The sequence below is a fragment of the Peromyscus maniculatus genome, chromosome 4 (genome assembly GCF_049852395.1).
Source record: "Peromyscus maniculatus bairdii isolate BWxNUB_F1_BW_parent chromosome 4, HU_Pman_BW_mat_3.1, whole genome shotgun sequence".
Classification (NCBI taxonomy): domain Eukaryota; kingdom Metazoa; phylum Chordata; class Mammalia; order Rodentia; family Cricetidae; genus Peromyscus; species Peromyscus maniculatus.
In genome coordinates this window covers 20,017,977-20,036,998 of record NC_134855.1, presented here as the reverse complement: position 1 = coordinate 20,036,998, position 19,022 = coordinate 20,017,977, and the positions used below count along the sequence as shown (strand labels likewise).

At 37.6% G+C, this 19,022-nt stretch overlaps 1 protein-coding gene across 1 annotated transcript in view; it reads left to right on the top strand.

The window, feature by feature from the left end:
* The window catches only part of Lrp1b (LDL receptor related protein 1B), a 1,955,528-nt gene that overhangs the window by 1,250,151 nt on the left and 686,355 nt on the right, over positions 1 to 19,022 (top strand). The window contains exon 23 of the mRNA XM_042275227.2: positions 768 to 1,013. Coding sequence (XP_042131161.1) covers positions 768 to 1,013 — 246 coding nt within the window. The remainder of the gene's footprint in view (positions 1 to 767; positions 1,014 to 19,022) is intronic.

Here is a 19,022-nt window from a genome sequence, read left to right as displayed (position 1 = left end):
ATTTTAGAAGTTATATCTATTTTTAAACTTTAATTTTAATAATAAGATATCTTCAATTGCCTATTCAACTTCAGGCTGATAAACATAATTAGAAGTATTCTATATCTCTCTAGAACCTAAAATTTTGTGATTAAAAAGAATAATATATATATATATAGTTAAATACAAATGGTATGAAGGAATCAGTACCTTTCTTTAGCAATTATGTGTATTATTCATATGGTTGCTCATTACTTGTGCCAAAATTCAAGTGTAAATTTGTTTGTGTATTATGTATTACATTTCCATGACCTCATTGAATTAATCATAACAACCAATATACAGGGCATGAGGCACAAAGAAAACTACTTGTCATTATGACTTTAATTAGATATGAATATATATGTGTTTATTTATAGTCATTAAATACTGAAATAATCAATGTCTGTGTCTCCTTTGAATACATCTACAATTGATTTTGCACCTCTTCTGAAAGGGTGAGGGTAACTTTCCCATTTTCAACAAAAGTATGGAACACTATTTATGGGCAAATGCAAGCTATATTACAAATTTAGTATAAATGAAAACTTATATTCCCAATTTTTATCATTTAGAAATAAATCTGACATTGCATTATTTCAAGCAGCATTTATAGTCCAATGACTGTGAGGATATTGTCTTATATTGGGTACAAAATCCCCGACTCTAATTCATACTTGGAGAATAAAATCAGTGAGTAGTACAGCATAAGAAAAACAGTATGACTGAAAATATCTGCCCTTTGACAGATGAATGTTCTCTGAACAATGGAGGCTGTAGCAACCACTGTTCTGTTGTTCCTGGAAGAGGAATTGTCTGCTCCTGCCCAGAAGGACACCAGCTCAAGAAAGACAACAGAACCTGTGAAATCGTAAACTACTGTGCCTCCCACCAGAGGTGCAGCCAAGTGTGTGAGCAGCACAAACACATGGTCAAGTGCTCCTGTTACGAAGGCTGGGCACTGGGTACAGATGGCGAAAGCTGCACCAATGTGGGTGAGTAGATACTGCAAACCATGAAAACAAACCCTCAAAACACCTTGAAAATTTTTAATGGAAGAGTTCCGTTTATTCTCTGTATAGCCTTTAAAAGTTACATCACTTTGTACCTGTTCCAATACCTCTGGAAAAGATGTATTATAACATACCTTCCTATTATAATTCTCTGACACTTAGGCTTCTGATCACTACTACTGTTCTAACCAGTGATCATCACAATTAACTTCTCATAGCATGTTTTGGGGATAACACATCACACATTCGAAATTGTACATAATGATGAATTTTTGTCATCACTGAAATCTTATTAAGTCCCCATCACAAAGGTCTATGGATAGAACTAAAGAGGTTCCTGAAATTTGTTGAAAAATTAACCTCCAGAGGAGAGAAGGCATCTCTTTCATTTTATTAATGTAGGCTTCAGATCACCTAACCTAAAACCAAATAGGATAATTTGTATATAACACAAAGTATAGACATAGAAAGACACAGAGAGAGAGAGAGAGAGAGACAGATAGACAGATAGATAGACAGATAATAGGTAGATAGGAGATAAAAAGATAGATAGATGATAGATAGATAGATAGATAGATGATAGATAGATAGATAGATAGATAGATAGATAGATAGATAGATAGATAGATAGATAGATAGATAAATGATAAACAGACAATAGTTAGATAGAAGGTTATACATATTTCAAAATATCATTTATAATCAGAATTTGAATATGACTGTTAATTCAAAATAGTCACTAAGAATGGTATGAGCTGCTAACTTTTGGGCTTTAAATGTAAAATTCCTTCTTTCTTGCCCTTCCTTCACTCCCATCATTCTTTTCTTGAAAATATGATTTTCTTCCCTTAAAATATGATTTATATTGAATTGTAACATGTTATGCTTACTCATCTTAACACTTCAAATAGGAAAAGATAGATAGCTTTTCTAAGGCATCTAATAATTGACAAATTGGGAACTACTTCAAGTATTTACAAGATGAGAAGAAGTTAAAATAGGGATGAAAATACCATATCAAATAAATTTTGATTTATGACACCTGACACCAATACAATATGGAAATACAGTCTTTTGTTGTTGTTGTTCTTCTTGTTGTTGTTCTTGTTGTTTTTCAAGGTAGGGTTTCTCTGTGTAACCCTAGCTGTCCTGGTACTAGCTCTGTAGACTATGCTGGCCTTGAACTCTCAGAGATCCACCTGCTTTTGTCTCTGACTCCTGAGAGCTGGGTTTAAAAGTGTGCACCACTGCTCGACTCCATGGCTGTATCTTGATTAATCTTTCTATTTAATGATGCATTTTTTTTTTACACCCAAGCCACAAATCCTGTTCTCTCCTGTCCCCCAAGTTCCTCTCCTCACCTACCATTTGCCCCCCACCAACTCTTTCTCCATTTCTGTTCAGAAAAGAGCAGGCCTCCCCTCCCGTGGGTGTAAACCAAACATGGCAGCATATTACGCTGCAGTAGGACTAGGCAGCCACACTTGTATTTAGGCTGGACAGGGCAATCAAGTACTAGTAATAGGGTCCCAAAAGCTGGCAAAAGACTCATAATCATCCCCTGCTCCCACTGTTAGGAGTCCCACAGAAGACGAAGCTACACAACTGCAACATACATGCAGTGGTACTAGGTCACTTTCATGCAGGCTCCCTGGTTCAATCTCTTTGAGTCCCTATGAGTACATGTTAGCTGATTCTGAGGGTTTTCTTATGATGTCCTTGACCCCTCTGGCTCCTACAATCTGTCTTTCTGTCTCTTAGGATTCTGTGAGCACCACCTAATATTTGGCTGTGGATCTCCACATCCATTTCCATGAGTTGATGGATGAAACCTCTGTGTTGACAATTGTCCTAGGCATCAGTCTATGAGTATAGTATAATATCATTAGGATTATTACATGGATTTTTTTTGCCAGTATTATTTGGTTCTATCCTAGGTCTCTGGGCTACCCATCCTCTGGGTCCTGGTGTTCCAGGCAATGTCAGGGGTGGGTGTCCTCTTATGGCATGGTCTCAGGTTAAACCAGTCATTTGTTGGCCATGCCCACAATTTCTGTGCCACCTTTACCCTAGCACATCTTGTAGGCAGGTCAAATTGTAGATCAAAGTTTATATGGCTGGTTTGGTTTCCCAAGTCCCTCCATTGGAAGTCTTGCCTGAATACAGGAGATAGTCAGTTCAAGCTATGTGTTTCATGTAGCTAAAAGCCTTAGCTACAGTCACTCTTGTATACTCCTTGGAGTTTCCATTGCAATAGGTTTATACTTCACCTGGAAATGCATGCCTTTTCTGTCATCTCTTCTATTCCTATCCTCCTCCACTACCCCTACCTGATCCCTCCTGCTGCCATCCCCAACTACCTCCAATTACCCTTGAAATCTACTTTATTTACCCTTCCCAGGGAGAACCAAGCACTCCTCCTTGAGCCCTCCTTGTTACTTAGCTTCTCTGGTTCTGAGGATTGTAGCATGGATATATTTTACTTTACAGCTAACATCCACTTGTAAGTGAATATATACGGTATTTGTCTTTCTGAGTCTGGGTTATCTCACTCAGGAGGAATTTTTCTAGGTCCATCAACTTGCCTGTAAATTCCATGATGTCATTTTTTAACAGCTGTGTAATACTCCATGTGTAAACACACCATTTATTTTTTTCAAAATCCATTCTTCAGTTGATGAACATCTAAGTTGTTTCTAAGTTCTGGCTATTAAGAATAAAGCTGCCATGAACATAGTTGAGCAAGTGTCCTTGTGGTATGATTTGTCTTCTTTTGAGTATATATCCAGCAGTAGTATAGCTGAGTCTTGAGGTATATTGATTCTCAATTTTCTAAGAAACCACCATATTGATTCCCAAAATTGCTGTACAAGTTTCACTCCCACCAGAAAAAGAGAAGCATTTCTCTTGTTCCACATCCTCTCTAACATGAGCTGAAACATGTGATTTTTTTATCTTAGCTATTATGACAGGTATAATATGGAAACTTGGAGTCATTTTGATTTGCATTTCCCTGATGGCTAAAGATTTTGAACATTTCTTTAAGTGTTATGCATAAATTAGAGATTCCACTGTTGAGAATTCACTGATAGAGCTGTACCCCATTTTTAATTGGATTGATTTGTTGATATCTTGGTTCTTGAGTTCTTTATGTATTTTTGATAACCCTCTGTCAGATATGGGATTGGTGAAGATCTGTCCTCATTCTTTAGGCTGCCATTTTCTCTTTTTGACAGTGTCTTTTCCCTTAAAGAAGTTTTTTTAGTTTCATGAGTACCATTTGTTGTCAGTCTTAGTACCTGAGCTATTGATATTCTGTTTTTTGAAGTTTTCTACTGTGCCAGTGTGTTCAATGCTATTTCCCATTTTCTCTTTTATCAGATTCTGCTTACTTGGATTTAAATTAACTTGGAATTGTGTTTTGTGCAGGGAGATACATATGGGCCTATTTGCATTCTTCTACATGCCGACATCCAGTTAGGCCAGCACCATTTGTTAAAGATGCATTCTTTTTTCCATTAAATAAGTTTGGTTTATTTGTCAAAAATCATGCATCCATATGTGTATGGATTTACATCCATGTTTTTGAATTAATTCCATTAATCTACCCTGTGGTGGTATTGTGTTTCCCCAAAATATTGTGCACCCTAATAAACTTATCTGGGGTCAGAGACAGAACAGCCACTAGATACAAAGGCTAGAAAATGGTGGCACTCACACCTTTAATCCTAGCACTCCAGAGGTAGAAATCCCTCTGGATCTCTGTGAGATCAAGGCCACATTAGAAATGGCCAGGCATGGTGACACAGCCTTTAATCCCAGAAAGCAAGCCTTTAATCCCAGGGAGTGGTGGTAGAAAGCAGAAAGGTATATAAGGCATGAGGACCAGAAACTAGAAGGATTTGGCTGGTTAAGCTTTCAGGCTTCTAGCAGCACAGTTCAGCTGAGAGCCATTCGGATATGAGGACACAGAGGCTTCCAGTCTGAGGAAACAAGACCAGCTGAGAAGTTGGCCAGGTGAGGTGAGCTGTGGCTTGTTCTGTCTCTCTGATCTTCCAGCTTCACCCCAATACTTGGCTCCATGGAAGGTCTTTTATTGTATAGGAGTGCTTTAGCTATCCGCAGTTTTCAGTTTTTCATATGAAGTTCAGTATTGTTCTTTCAAGATTTGTAATTTGTGTTAGGATTTTAATAGGGATTGCATTGAATCTGTACATTGCTTTTGGTAAGATGGCCAGTATTATTTGTTTAATCCTATTTATCACCGAGCATGGGAGATCTTTCATTTTCTGATATCCTCTCCAATTTCTTTGTTCGAAGACTTGAAGTTTTTGCCATTGCAGTCTTTCACTTACTTGGTTAGAGCTACACCAAGATATTTTATATTGTATGTGGCTATTGTGACAGATGCTATGTCCCTGATTTCTTCTTCTGCCCATTTATCATTTGTATTCGGAGGGCTGCTGATCTTCTTTTTCCATTAATCTTCTAGCCAATCACTTTTTGGAGGGTGTTTGTCAGCTCTAGAAGTACCTTGGTAAAATTTTTGGGGTCAGTTATATATACTATCATCTACAAATAAAGATACTTTGACATCATCCTTTCCAATTTGTATCCCTTTGATCTCCTTTAGTTGTCTTATTGGTCTAGTTAGAACTTCAAGTACTATATTGAGTTGATATAGAGAGAGTGACAGCCTTGTCTTATTCCTGATTTTAGTGAAATTGCTTTGAGTTTCCATTTAATTTGATATTGGGTATAGGCTTGCTGTATATTATCTTTATTATGATGAGTTATGTCCCTTGTATCCCTAATCTCTCCAGTACTTTTATCACGAATGGGTGTTTGATTTTGTCAAAAGATTTTTTAGCATTTAATCAGTTGATCATGTGTTTTTTCTTTCAGTTTGTTTATATGGTGGATTACATTGACAGATTTTTTATGTTGAACCATTCCTGGATCTCTGTGATGAACCTTACTGGACCATAGTGAATGGCCCTTTTCATGTGTTCCTGGGTTCAGTTTTGGAGTGTTTTATTGAATATTTTAGCATCAATGTTCACGAGGGATATTGGCCTGTAGTTCTCTTTCTTTGTTTAGTCTTTGTGTAGTTTGGGTATGAGGGTGACTGTGGCCTCATAAACAAATCTGGGAAAGTTTCTTCTGTTTCTATTTTGTCGAGTAATTTGAGGAGTATTGGAATTAGCTCTTCTTTGAAAGTTTAGTACTTTCACTAAAACTAAACTCTACACTAAAACTATCTGGCCATGAGCTTTGTTTGTTTGTTTGTTTGTCTGGGAGAATTTTAAGGAAAGATTCTATTTCCTCAGGTGTTATAGGTCTATTTAAATTGTTCATTTGATCTTGATTTAACTTTGGTAATTGTTATATATCAAGAATATTATCCATTTATTCTAGATTTTCCAGTTTTTTAGAGTACAGTTTTTTGTAGTATAACCTAATGGTTCTTTACAATTCCTCCTTGTCTTTTGTTATATCCCCCTATTCTCTCTCTATCTTTTAGTTTGGAAAAGGGTTTATCTATCTTGTTGATTTTCACAAAGAATCAATTCTTTGTTTCATTGATTCTTTGTATTTTTCTCTATTTTATTTATTTCAGCAGTCAGTTTGATTATTTCCTGCCTCTTACGCCTCCTCTGTGTTTGCTTCTTTTCGTTCTAGAGCTTTAAGGTGTGCTGTTACATTATTAGTATGAGATCTCTTCAAATTCCTTATGTAGGCATTTAGTGTTATGAACTTTCCTTCTAACAGCTTTCATTGTTTCACATAAATTAGGATATATGTATATTTATTTTCTTTGAAGTCTATGTCTTTAATTTTTTTTTTTGTATCAGCCTTGAACAGGTAATGATTCAGTAGAGAGCTATTCAGGTTCCATGAATTTGTAGGCTTTATATTGTTTCTGTCTTCTTTGAAATCCAGCTTTAATCCATGGTGGTCTTTAAGGCACAGGGAGTTGTGTTAATTTTCTTATATCTGTTGAGACTTGCTTTGTGACTGAGTAAGTGGTCAATTATGGATAAGATTCCATGAGATGCTGAGAAGAAGATATATTCTTTTTGTTTTGGTGAAATGTAGTGTAAATATCTTTGAGGTCCATTTTGTTCATAATGTCTGTTGGTTCCATTATTTCCTAGTTTTTGTCTGAATGACCTGTCTATGAAAGGCTTTTGTCATGAGCTATCACAGGCCATGACACAAATACAGAGTATAGCACTTGATAACTCAGATGTCAACCTACAAGAGGAATGATTCACCTACAAGAGGAATGATTCTCTGATGGAGGAGAACCCCGTTCAGGCTAGGGTTTCGGAACCACTCACTCTGGGAATGGTTGCTCCTATCTGGAATTTCACATGTACAAAAACAGATGTGGTATTTCCTCAATACCTGCACTAATTTAATGTGACATGTATATGTAATCTCATGATTATATCTCAATCTTATGGACACATATATTTATAGATGATCAGGAAGATAACTTCTTATTAAGCTGTATATATTTTTTATTCATTTTACATACCAACCACAGATGCCCCTCTCATCCCTCCTCCCACATCCCCTCTGCCTAGCCCCCACCTCAATCCACACCTCATCCCCTCCTCCAAAATGCTAAGTTCTCCCATAGGGTGACAGCAAAACCTGGTACATTCAGTTGAGGTCGAAATTTTGTATATAGAAAACATACTAGGATATGCTTCATAGCTACATGTATTGTCCAATGAGGACTGTAAGACACTTAAAAGCCTGCTTTGTTCCTCCAACTCATAGAAAGCAACCATTTCTCCCCAGTCTAGACAAACTACACACAATTAGCTCATTTTTACCTCAGAGCAAGTTTGAACTCGACTGAATGTTTCTGTAAATGGACCATAAATTAAAAACTTTACAGATATGCACAAAGACAAATTTGTAGATGTCTAACCAAAGTTATTAACACAAAGCAATGTAAAAAAAACTCATGCCAATTCTTCACTTACTAAGTCTGGCTGTTGGGAAGGGGCTCTCTATGCAATTATCTCTGCAGCTTGTCTCACCAGGCACTGTGTCCCTGGCCTCTGGTCACAGTCTTACACCAGGAACCTTTGAAACCTTTTGTTGCCATGGTAAATAGCTCTGCCCCTATCATTTACTCAAGGAATATGCTATGACCTTCAGAGGTAGCCTTGTAATTCATATTATTATTTGAAAAAAGCCTGCAAAATATGTATATAGCTATGTAGTACAGAGGAGAACAAGAAGGAATAAGAACTAGGAAGAATTAGAGCTGTAAAGAAGAATTGGAGCTGAAGAAGAATAAAAAAAAATGACCCTCCGATCATGTGAGTCTTTACTGCGCATAAAAAAAGTCCTAAGTTACATTTCACTATGCAATGCCTTTTTCTTTAAACCCTAGGTGTAGCCATGAGAGCTGGTCTCTCAGGTTAACAATAGACTTTCATTTGGGCCACCAATCAGCACCAAATCATGACATGGAGACTTATTATTAGTTATGATTGTTCAGCCTCAGCTTATGCTTGTCCCACTAGCTCTTAATACTTAATTTAACCTGTTTTGCTTAATCTATATATAATTTTACCTAAGGGCTTTTTAATGTTTCTTTCTTTCTGTATGTCGTATTCCATGTCTGGCTGGCTGGTGGCTATCTATCTGATTGCCCTGGGCATCTCCTTCTCTTTCTTCCTTATTCTCTCCTTTTACAATCTCCTCTCAAGCCTTTATTCTTCTCCTACTCATTCTATCTGCCTGACATCTCCCTCTCTTTCTCTCTCATTCTCTCCCCTCTCTCTCTTCTCTTCCTTCTCCTGTTTATTCTATCTGCTTATCAGCTCTGCCTACCCCTCTACTTCCTAACTATTGGCCATTCAGCATTTTATTATACCAATCAGGTGCCTTAAGCTAGCAAAGCAACATCTTTACATCATTAATCAAATGCAGAATAAACAAAGGTAACACATCTTTGCTGAGTTAAAGTGATATTCCACAACACCTGTCCATTGGTGAGAATGGGGTATAGAAATCTCGCACTTTCAGTGTGTGAAGGTTGATGCGTGATTTAAGCTTTAGTAATGTTTTCTTTACAAATGTGGGTGCCTTCACATTTGAGACCCAGATGTTGGGAAATGAACCATCACCTTGGTGGATTTTTTCTTTGATCACTATGAAGTGTCTTTCCCCATCTCTTTTGATTAATTTTGTTTTGAAGCCCCTTTTGTGGGATATTAGAATAGTTATACCAGTTTGCTTCTTAAGGCCATTTGCTTGGAAAATCTTTTTCTAACCTTCTACTCTGACTTACTGTTTAGTTTTGATGTTGAGGTATGTTTCCTGTATGCAACAGAATAACGGGTCTTGTGTTTGCATCCATTCTGCTAGATTGTGTCTTCTTATTAGGGAATTGAGTCCATATATATTGAAAGATGTCAATGACCAATGATTGTTAATTCCTATTATTTTGGTGGTGGTGGTAGTACTGTGTGTGTGTGTGTGTGTGTGTGTGTGTGTGTGTGTGTGTGTGTGTGTGTGTGTGTTCCTACTTTGGGTTGTGCTGGTGTGAGGCTATAATTACCTATGTTTTTGTGACTATCGTTAGCCTCCTGGATTGAACTTTTCCTTCTAGTATCTTCTATATGTCAGGATTTGCGGATAGATACTGTTTAAACATAACTTTATCATGGAATATCTTGTTTTCTCCATCTATAAGATTGAAAATTTTGCTGGGTATAATAATATGGGTTAGCATCTGTGGTCTCTTAGAGTCTGCAGCACATCTGTCCAGGACCTTCTGGATTTTAGAGTCTTTATTGAGAAGTCAGGTATAATTCTAATAGGTCCACCTTTATATGTTTCTTGGCCTTTTCCCTTGAAATTTTTAATATTCTTTGTTTTGTTTTGTATGTTTGGTGCTTATTAGGTGGAAGGGGACTTTCTTTTCTGATTCAATCTATTTGGTGTTCTGTAAACTTCTTGTACGTTTATAACCTTCTTTAGGTTAGGAATTTTTTTCTATGATTTTGTTTAAACAATTTTCTGGGCCTTTGAGCTGGGTATTTTCTCTGTCTGTTCTTATTATTCTTAGGCTTGGTCTTTTCCTAGTGTCTTAGATTTCCTGGATGTTTGTGTCAGGAATTTCTTAGATTTAACATTTCCTTTGATTGATGTATGTATTTCTTCTATTGTGTCTTAAGCGCCTGAGATTCTCTTTTCTATCTCTTGTATTTTGTTGACAATTCTTACATCAGTAGTTCCTGTTTGCCTGCTTGGGATTTTGATTTTCAGAATTTCTTCAGTTTGTGTTTTCTGTTTTGCTCCACTTTCCATTTTCAGTTCTTGAACAATTTTGCTTGTTTCCTTTAACCTTTTTTCCCCTTGATTTTCTTGACATTCCATAGGGGATCTATTTATTTCCTCCATTTTTTTTGTTTGTCTTTTCATCCTTTCTTTTAAACGATTTATTTATTTCCTCTTTAGGAGCCTCTGGCATCTTCATAAACCTGGTTTTAAGGCAGTATTCTTATGCTTCAGCTATGTTGAATGTTCAGGACCTGCTGTAATGGGATGGGTGGGCTCTAATGGCAGCACGTTGTCCTGGCTGTTGTTGATTATGTTCTTACACTGACCTGTAGTCATCTGGACTTGGAATGATTATAGGTGTAGTTGACAATTTTTGGATTTGGCTTTGTTGGATGGATGTTTTCCTCTCTGGTCTTCTTGCTAGAGTGGCCTGTGATTGAATAGATAGTTTCTGCCTGAGTCGGAGGCTCGACTTCTGATTGTATGGATGGTCTCTGTTCCAGGAAGGAATTGCTGCCCAAGTTGGGAGCTGGAGTTCTGGCTATGTGTGTGGCCTCTGGGTTTCAGGTTGTTGGCCTGGCTTCAGGTGGGGTAAAAGAATTCTGCATGGTTTTCAGGGAGCTTCAATGGTCTCTGAAGCTCAGGATACTTACCTGTCCTCTGGTGAAGTAGGAAGATGGCCAGAAGTGTGGACCTTGCCTGCAGGGAGCTAGCCTGGCTCCTGGTGGGGTAGGAGTCTTCTGGGCTGGAGGTCATCTTAATTAATCTTAGTGACTGCTTTTCAACAAATTTATTTTCTGGCCTATGCTCATCAACATGTAACTTTTAGTTCTTGTGTTTTATGAAAGTCCCCTAGTCCATATCCTTTATTGGACTTCCAAGAATGTATGCACCATGAGCTCTCATTCACTTTATTTCTTTTGCTGAGATGAGATTTTATCCCTGTCTTTTCTAGAAATCCAATTTATTCTTTGAGCCCCACTAAACCAAACATTTCTGTTATTAAGCCTTTTATTCTTATTTCCATATATATTTCCCTGTGTAAGACATCATATTCCTGAAGATATATGATCATGGTTTGATTTGACTCTTTTATAGTCCTATTTTTTCCTTCCTTCTTATTTATCATCCTAATGAAATAAAAAAAACCTTAAAGTTGAAAATCACATTACTGATTTTTCCTTCGTTTGAAGTAGGAAACAGTTTGGAAAAATTAATATACAGTAAATGACTATTATATCTTTAGATCATTAAATCATTTTAATCTTTTAATTTTATTGCATTTGTGGTACTGTGTGGGTGTTTTCTCTTGTTAACAATTGAATCTTCACAATAATATTAAGGAATGTTAATTCCACTCTTTCTTCTCCAAGATTCTAAATAAATTAATCCTCACAAGAGACTAAAAGAAGCAGTTTGATGCGTGAGAAGAGTCATTTTGTTCAGAGTAGAGAAACATATCAGATTTGATCAGATTGCTATGGTCATAGTTCAGTGGGAGCCTAAATTATACTTTGATAAAGATGAAATTATAAGAGTATTGGGGTGGGGCAGCATTATGTGAAATAACTCATGAGTTAACAACTAATAAGTTTCTATTTTTCTAAAATTAAATTGCATGAAATCAGGTTCAAAGTTAATCCCCAATGCAGTTGGCATAAGCTCAGCCTGGGAGGAAATCCCTAGAGAACTATCTCATAACTCATAATTTGTTTACTTCACACCTGCTTTGTTTATGATGTAGGAGGAAAGCAAACATGTATTATAACATTTAGGTGGAAATGAAGGTTTTCCTACATGGATAATTTAGCCAGTTAATAACAAATTGTTCCTTGAAACAGAGAAATTAATACTATTGTCAACATTTATGTTATTCATAGATATGTTTTATTATTTGATATAATTGTCCATGTATAAGAATTTTATTCTATATTTCTGTTATTTCATCTCTTTGAAAAAGCAGAGGCCTCGTAGCATATTAAAAAGGAATTCTCAAGGGGAACTGCTCGACTTCTAAATAAAGGTTTCGTGTGTGTTATCCTTTCATTTCCAGCTTCTTTACATGATCCTTTTTAAAACATACTGTGTGTCTGCTATTGAATTTAATACAGATGCTAACTTATCCTGACATTTCAAAAATACAAAAAGAAGTGGAAAAGAGAAAGAATGTGAGACACCGTGGTTCAAGAAAGTTAGAGCCAGAACACCTCTGTTCTTCTTAATACTCTAATTTTTTTTTTGTAGTGCTCTCATATAATTATTTTTTTACATTTGAAATTCTTCACAAAGCTGGCTTTTGCTGCATTGCTGAGCTGTTATTTTTTTTAAAAAAATCACACCTAGTCTTACTTGCTAAATATAAAGATTATAAATGACTTATATTTATGATATTGTTTTTATTTAATAAATCTTACAAATTTCACTTTTTTATCTACTCTCTTATTTTCTGCTTTTCTGAAGTGTTCTTTTGTCACTGCCTTAATTTTCCAAACATCATTCTTTGGAGTGTTCTACCTAAAATCCAGGAAATTGCTGCTGAGTGTATATCTTCCTAACTCTACCATCTGCTCTTTGGTGGGCAGCCTGTGGCCAGTTCACAACATGTTTCTCCCACCATTGTGAAGAATATGATAGCTTTCTTCCTGATTCCTCTTAACCTCAAGCAAATTACATCTTCTCAAGAATGACACTTTTGTCCTTATTCCTCTAGTTCTTTACTTTTGAGATGAAAAAGTTTTATTGTTGCCAAGTTATATTACGATTTAGGAAGGAGATTGTGGATGTAGATTCACAAACACTGAAGTGAAATGACCGTCTTTGGGCACAGTGTGTCCTCTCACGATCTTTGATTCTCACATATACCTATGTGCATGCACTCACTTGGCGAACTCCTTTCTGCTCTGAAACACTGTGATCCACTAAAATTTAATTTATTTGACATTTACATCTTAAAGGACACCAGCTTTCTCTCTTCACAATTCTAATTGCCTGGGTATCAACAGGCCACTTAAAATTTTTTTGATTATGGGGATGGAGAGATTGCTCAGTGGCCAACATTGTTTTCTGATCTACCTGAGGATCCAAGCTCAGATCCAAGCACCACATCAGGAGTTCAACTTCTTAAGCTCCAGCTCCAGATCTGATGGGTAAGCTTCTGTCCTTGGAAGACACATGTGCAGAAACACACACACACACACACACACACACACACACACACACACACACACACACATATATTTTTATATATACACACACACATGCATGCATATTTATGTATGTTGGCTATATGTTCTCTTTCTTGTCTCCTTCAATTATGCTATTTTGTCTGCACTTTAAATACTGTTCTGTTCCTTGGCATTCTCAGTGATTCTCACTCACATTCTCAATAGTCTTGACTTTTACTGTCTGTTATTGCTTTTTCTTCCCTTGCAGTAACTCTGGGATGCTACTGTATTCTGCAAGCCAATAACATCTTGACCTCAACACAGGTCGATAAATATGCCATCATCTACTAAAAATGGTAGTTTTTCAGCAGCTACTTTGTCTGGTTGATGCAGAGGAAAACACTGGAACTAGACATAAATAGGCTTTTCATAGACTAAATGAGAGAGAGTAATGTGAGTTGATTGAAGAGGTCAGTTCTATGGAAAAGGTCAAAGTGAGAAGAAGCAGCTGGCCTACCCTGAGGAAAAGTGAGTAGTGAAAGTGTAAAAAGCTGTGAGATGATGCTGTAAGGTACTTATAATGTTGTCTTGGTAAAATAACACTTTCCCAACTCCACCCAGAACTTAAGTATCACTCTGGATCCTCAGTTCTTTGGAATGCTCTCCAGGCCCTTCAGTTTGCTGGTCTTCTCTGTAAACTGGTGTTTTTTTACGTTTCCACTGAGCATCCCTGAAGCCATAGTATAAGTGCTTTGTAGGCACAGTATATGCACACACACACACACACACACACACACACACACACACACACAGCACCGTGCTTATCACTTCTTTGATCAGTGAGTTACATCACCAATGGCCTTTATAGCCCACCCACATTCTCTTTAAAAATTTACATCCTGTAAACTCTTTAACACTGTCTTCTTCAAGAGTAACACTTTCACGATATTTACTTTAGTTTTATTAATAATGTCCATTTATTAAATACCTATGGGTATTAAATTCCATTGGTAACACATCCCTCATTGACTAGCCACAGAAACTGAGACTCAGAAAAAAATATAAACTCATTTGACAAAGATTGTAGCTAAGAGGTAGTAGAGCAAAGTTTTCGACATTTATTCTCCTGACTCTAAGGATGAGCTTCTCTGTGGTGTCATCATGCAACCTTCTCAGCCTCAGGTGCTCTCACATTCCCACAATCTCTTTAAATATCTGACTTTCAAGAGCTTTCACTTTTCAACCTTTTTAACCAAGATTTTTTATTCATATAATCTATACATCTTTTCAATATAAAATTTTATAGCTAGTAGCACATAGCATATTGGTTGTGAAACCCTATTTTAAATAGTTGGGCCTTTTATCTTTCCTTCCACAACACATATACTTATGTAGCCAGAAGGTTTCTCTGATCCTGCCTGTCCCTGCTGTCTGGACGAATCTGTCTCACCCAAGTCCTGTAGCTGCTTGGTCCCAGGTAAACACCCAGAGGCTTATATTATTTGCAAACTGTATGGTCTATGGCAGGCTTCTTGCTTGCTACCTCTTATAACTTAACCCATTTCTATTAATCTATAAGTTGCCACATGGCTATGGCTTACCAGGACTTTCACATCTTGCTTCTCCTGTCAAAGGTTTGCAATGTTGTGCCTCTGCCTTTCTTCTTCCCTGTCTCTCTCCTTGGATTTCCTGCCTGTTTCTAAGCTACCTTGCCATAGGCCAAAGCAGCTTCTTTATGAACCAATGGGAACAAAATATATTCACAGCATAGAGAAAGACATCCCCCAGCATACTCATTACTTCATTTATCTCCCCCTTTCCCTTTATTGTTATGAGATCATGGATGAAGGGATAACTTAATTAACGCCCTCGCTTCTCAGCACAGAACCATCATTGTTTTATGTAAGACTTTCCTCCTAGTCTCTCCTCTTTTATTTTGTCTCTAAAGCCCTCTTCTCTTCCTCACCAAAAGGAGACCATTCAAATTTGTCATAGATACTTTCTTATAAACTATGGACCAGCTTATGTATAACTACATTTAATATGCATAAATACAGTTTAATTTATGTAAATTATGAAAAATTTACCTTTGCTATAATCTACAATCTAACTTTTTCACTATGCATAGCTTTTATTATTTGTGATGTGTGTGCAACTAATCTATGTGCAATCACTTGATAGTATCACGTAATGTTGCTAATCCATATACCAAATAAATATCTCCAACTTGCCCCCACCTCACAATTCAACAGATGTACACATATGTCTCTTATAGGGTATTGGAACAATTCTTTAATCCCTGCATAGTTACTTTTCTCATTACCCAAGAAGCAGCAGCTTCAGGGAAGGAGGATTTATTTTGACCCATAATTAGAGGAGATTTGGTCCATCACAGTAGTAAAGGAATAATGGTGAGTGACTGTTTTAGTTAGTGCTTCTATTGCTGCAAAAAGCACCATGACCAAAAAGCAAGCCCTTGGCTTGCTCAGCCTACTTTTTTTTCTTTTTTTTTGGTTTTTTGAGGCAGGGTTTCTCTGTGTAACTTTGCGCCTTTCCTGGAACTCAATTGGTAGCCCAGGCTGGCCTCGAACTCACAGAGATCCACCTGGCTCTGCCTCCTGAGTGCTGGGATTAAAGGCGAGTGCCACCACTGCCCAGCTGCTCAGCCTACTTTTTAAAAGAACCCAGTGTAGTTGAAGTTTTCTTGTGTCCACCTAACTCCTGTGTCCTTGCGTTTCTGTAGCCGCTCAGACCCAAATAAACACACACAGGCCAATATTATTTAAAACTGCTTGGCCATTAGCTCAGGCCTACCACTATCTAGCTCTTACACTTAAATTCGGCCCATTTTTTTTTTTTTAAATCTAGATGTTGCCACATATTCCATGGCTTGACCTGTGTGCCTGTTACCTGCTGCTCCTTCGATGGTGGGTTGTCATCTCCTCACTCAGCCTTCCTCTTCCCACAATTCTCCTCTCTGTTTGTCCCACCTATACTTCCTGCTTGGCTACTGGCCAATCGGCATTTTATTTATACAGAGCGCTAGCTAGCCACAGCAACCCATGATCACCAGTCCAGGGATGCCACCACCTAGCATGGGTTGGACCCTCCGCATTGATCACTAATTGAGAAAAAGCTTTACAGTTGGATCTCATGGAGGCACTTCCTCACATGAGGCTCTGTCTTCTCTGATCACTCTAGCTTGTGTCAAATGGACACACAAAATCAGCCAGTACAATGTGGTTCCACGGTGGTCGGAGCACTTTGCAGCTCCTTGATATTTGGCAACAAATTGGGAGCAAACTAAGTCTGTAAGCATATTAGAACACAACAGAGAAGCACTGCTCCTCTGACCGTTCATCTGGCAGATAGACACCATGTTTAGTAAGGTCCCAAACTGTCCACTAAGTGTAACCAGAGCCTCACTGGTACATATATAACATTCTATGGGGGGAAAACAGACTCACTGATACAGGATAAGCTAAATGAGTTGCAGAATCCTTGGAAAACTGGGGACCAGTCACATGCTGCTTCACACAGCTTGATCTGGTCTTCATCACCCAAGAGAGTACAATCACCGTTCTCCTCCCTTTTAAGCAGTCACTGAGGCAAATAAGAAGCACTGCCTCTCTCAGGCCAGATAGACCACAGTCATGGGCAGAGTGAATTCCCACTACAACTAAGGGTCATCAATTAGGAGACTAATTCTACAAACATGCAAACCTGGAGAAACATTTAACTTTCAAACTATAATGTTCCACTCTCACCCCCTGACAGCTCATGGCTGAAACTCTCTTTATTGTAAAGCCTAGAACTCCATATACATAGGTGAGGCTTGTAGTGATTCCACTGGGGGAATCCTTTAGGCTTGGGTAGACACACCCTACAGACTTGTTGCTTGGCCACTGTTTTGGTTAATCTTCCTGTTGTTGTGAAAATAATATGACAAAAGCAACTTAAGGTTAAAAAGGTTTATCACTGTTTGAGGTTATAGTCCATCACCACAGCAAGAACTCTAGGCATCTGGCTTCATTGTGTCCTTCGTAAAGAAGCAAAGTGATGAATGCTCTGTACTTTCTTCTTTTTATCAAAATAGGACCCAAGTCCAGAATCTCAGTCCGTGGCATGACATTACCCACAGTTGTTAGGTCCTCCTACTACAACAAACTTCATCAAGATAATCCTCCCCCCACCCTGTTGCCTTGCCTAGAGGCCTGTCTCAGAGGGGCCTTTACATCTCATCAAGGTGACAATTGACATTAATCAGCACAGTCTTAGTTGTATATTTCTAGCACCTCCAATATCCTACATTCTTCATTACAATGTAGGTTTCATCTTCACAATTCCAAGTATTGGATTCTTGGGTAATTGAACCACAGCCTCAGTAGCCTCTGTGTTTTCATGGTGAATCATGGGAAAAATATCTCCCTAGGCTGCCATTTTCAGGTGAGCACCCTGGAGGATATGTCTTTTCAGGCACTCTTCTTTCAGATGAATGTTTTTCAAATGAGTCTTCAGTTTTGTGTTCTGTAAACTTCCATATATTAGGTTCACACTCAAGATGTCTTTTCTGTTGCCCCAGTGGAAAGGGTATTAATTAGTCTCTGTTAACAGTAGAAGCCACATCTCCCAGCACAATCTAAGTACAACATTAACCAGATGCACATTCCATTCCTCGTCAAACTGCACATTTTCACAACGTTGATGTTTTATTTTGTCTTCTCACCATGAATCTGGCTAGAACTAATGAGCAGTATTTAGACCTTGTTCTAAATATTTATCTTGCATTTTCCACCTAGTTAATTTATCACTTTTGAGTTCAACCTACTGACATAAGCAGAGCATAGATTATTAAAATGTAACAAGAATAGTCTCTAACCCATCTCCCAAGAGCATCTTTGTTCCTTTCTGAAATTTTATGATTCAGGCTGCCACTGTCTGTTTTTTTTTTCTATTAGTGTTATGTTCTTCCCTGGCTCTTCTAGAATAACCCATGAAGCTGTACTTATTACTATGTAGGGATTCTCTAGTTTGTAGCTACAAACTCTTCCATATACTTCCTGCAAATAGACACAAAGGCCTACAGACCACATGATAAAGTTTGATATAGCAACAGCTAAATTACTAGGTATTAATTTTCTGTACATGTCACTTTTCTTGTTATTGGGACCAAATACTAAAGGTAGAAAATCTTTTTATTTTGATTGAGAATTTGAAAGCATATCATCAAATATAGTGGAGGGGGGTATGAGGGTGGACATCTTCATGAAAATGGTACCGTGTGGCAGCTACTTACTCTATATCATCAACAGAAGCAGAGAGCTGGAGCTGTGGAGTGGCCAGAAACTGTGTCCACCAGCTAGCTCCCACCTGAAAAGATTCCACAACCATCTGAACAGTGATACAGTCTGGGGACCAGTTATTCAAGCACATAATCCTCACCATAGTTGGAACAGTGTCACTGAGTCAATGAGTGTGCTTTACAGTTATTGCTACTAAATACAGCCAGCTG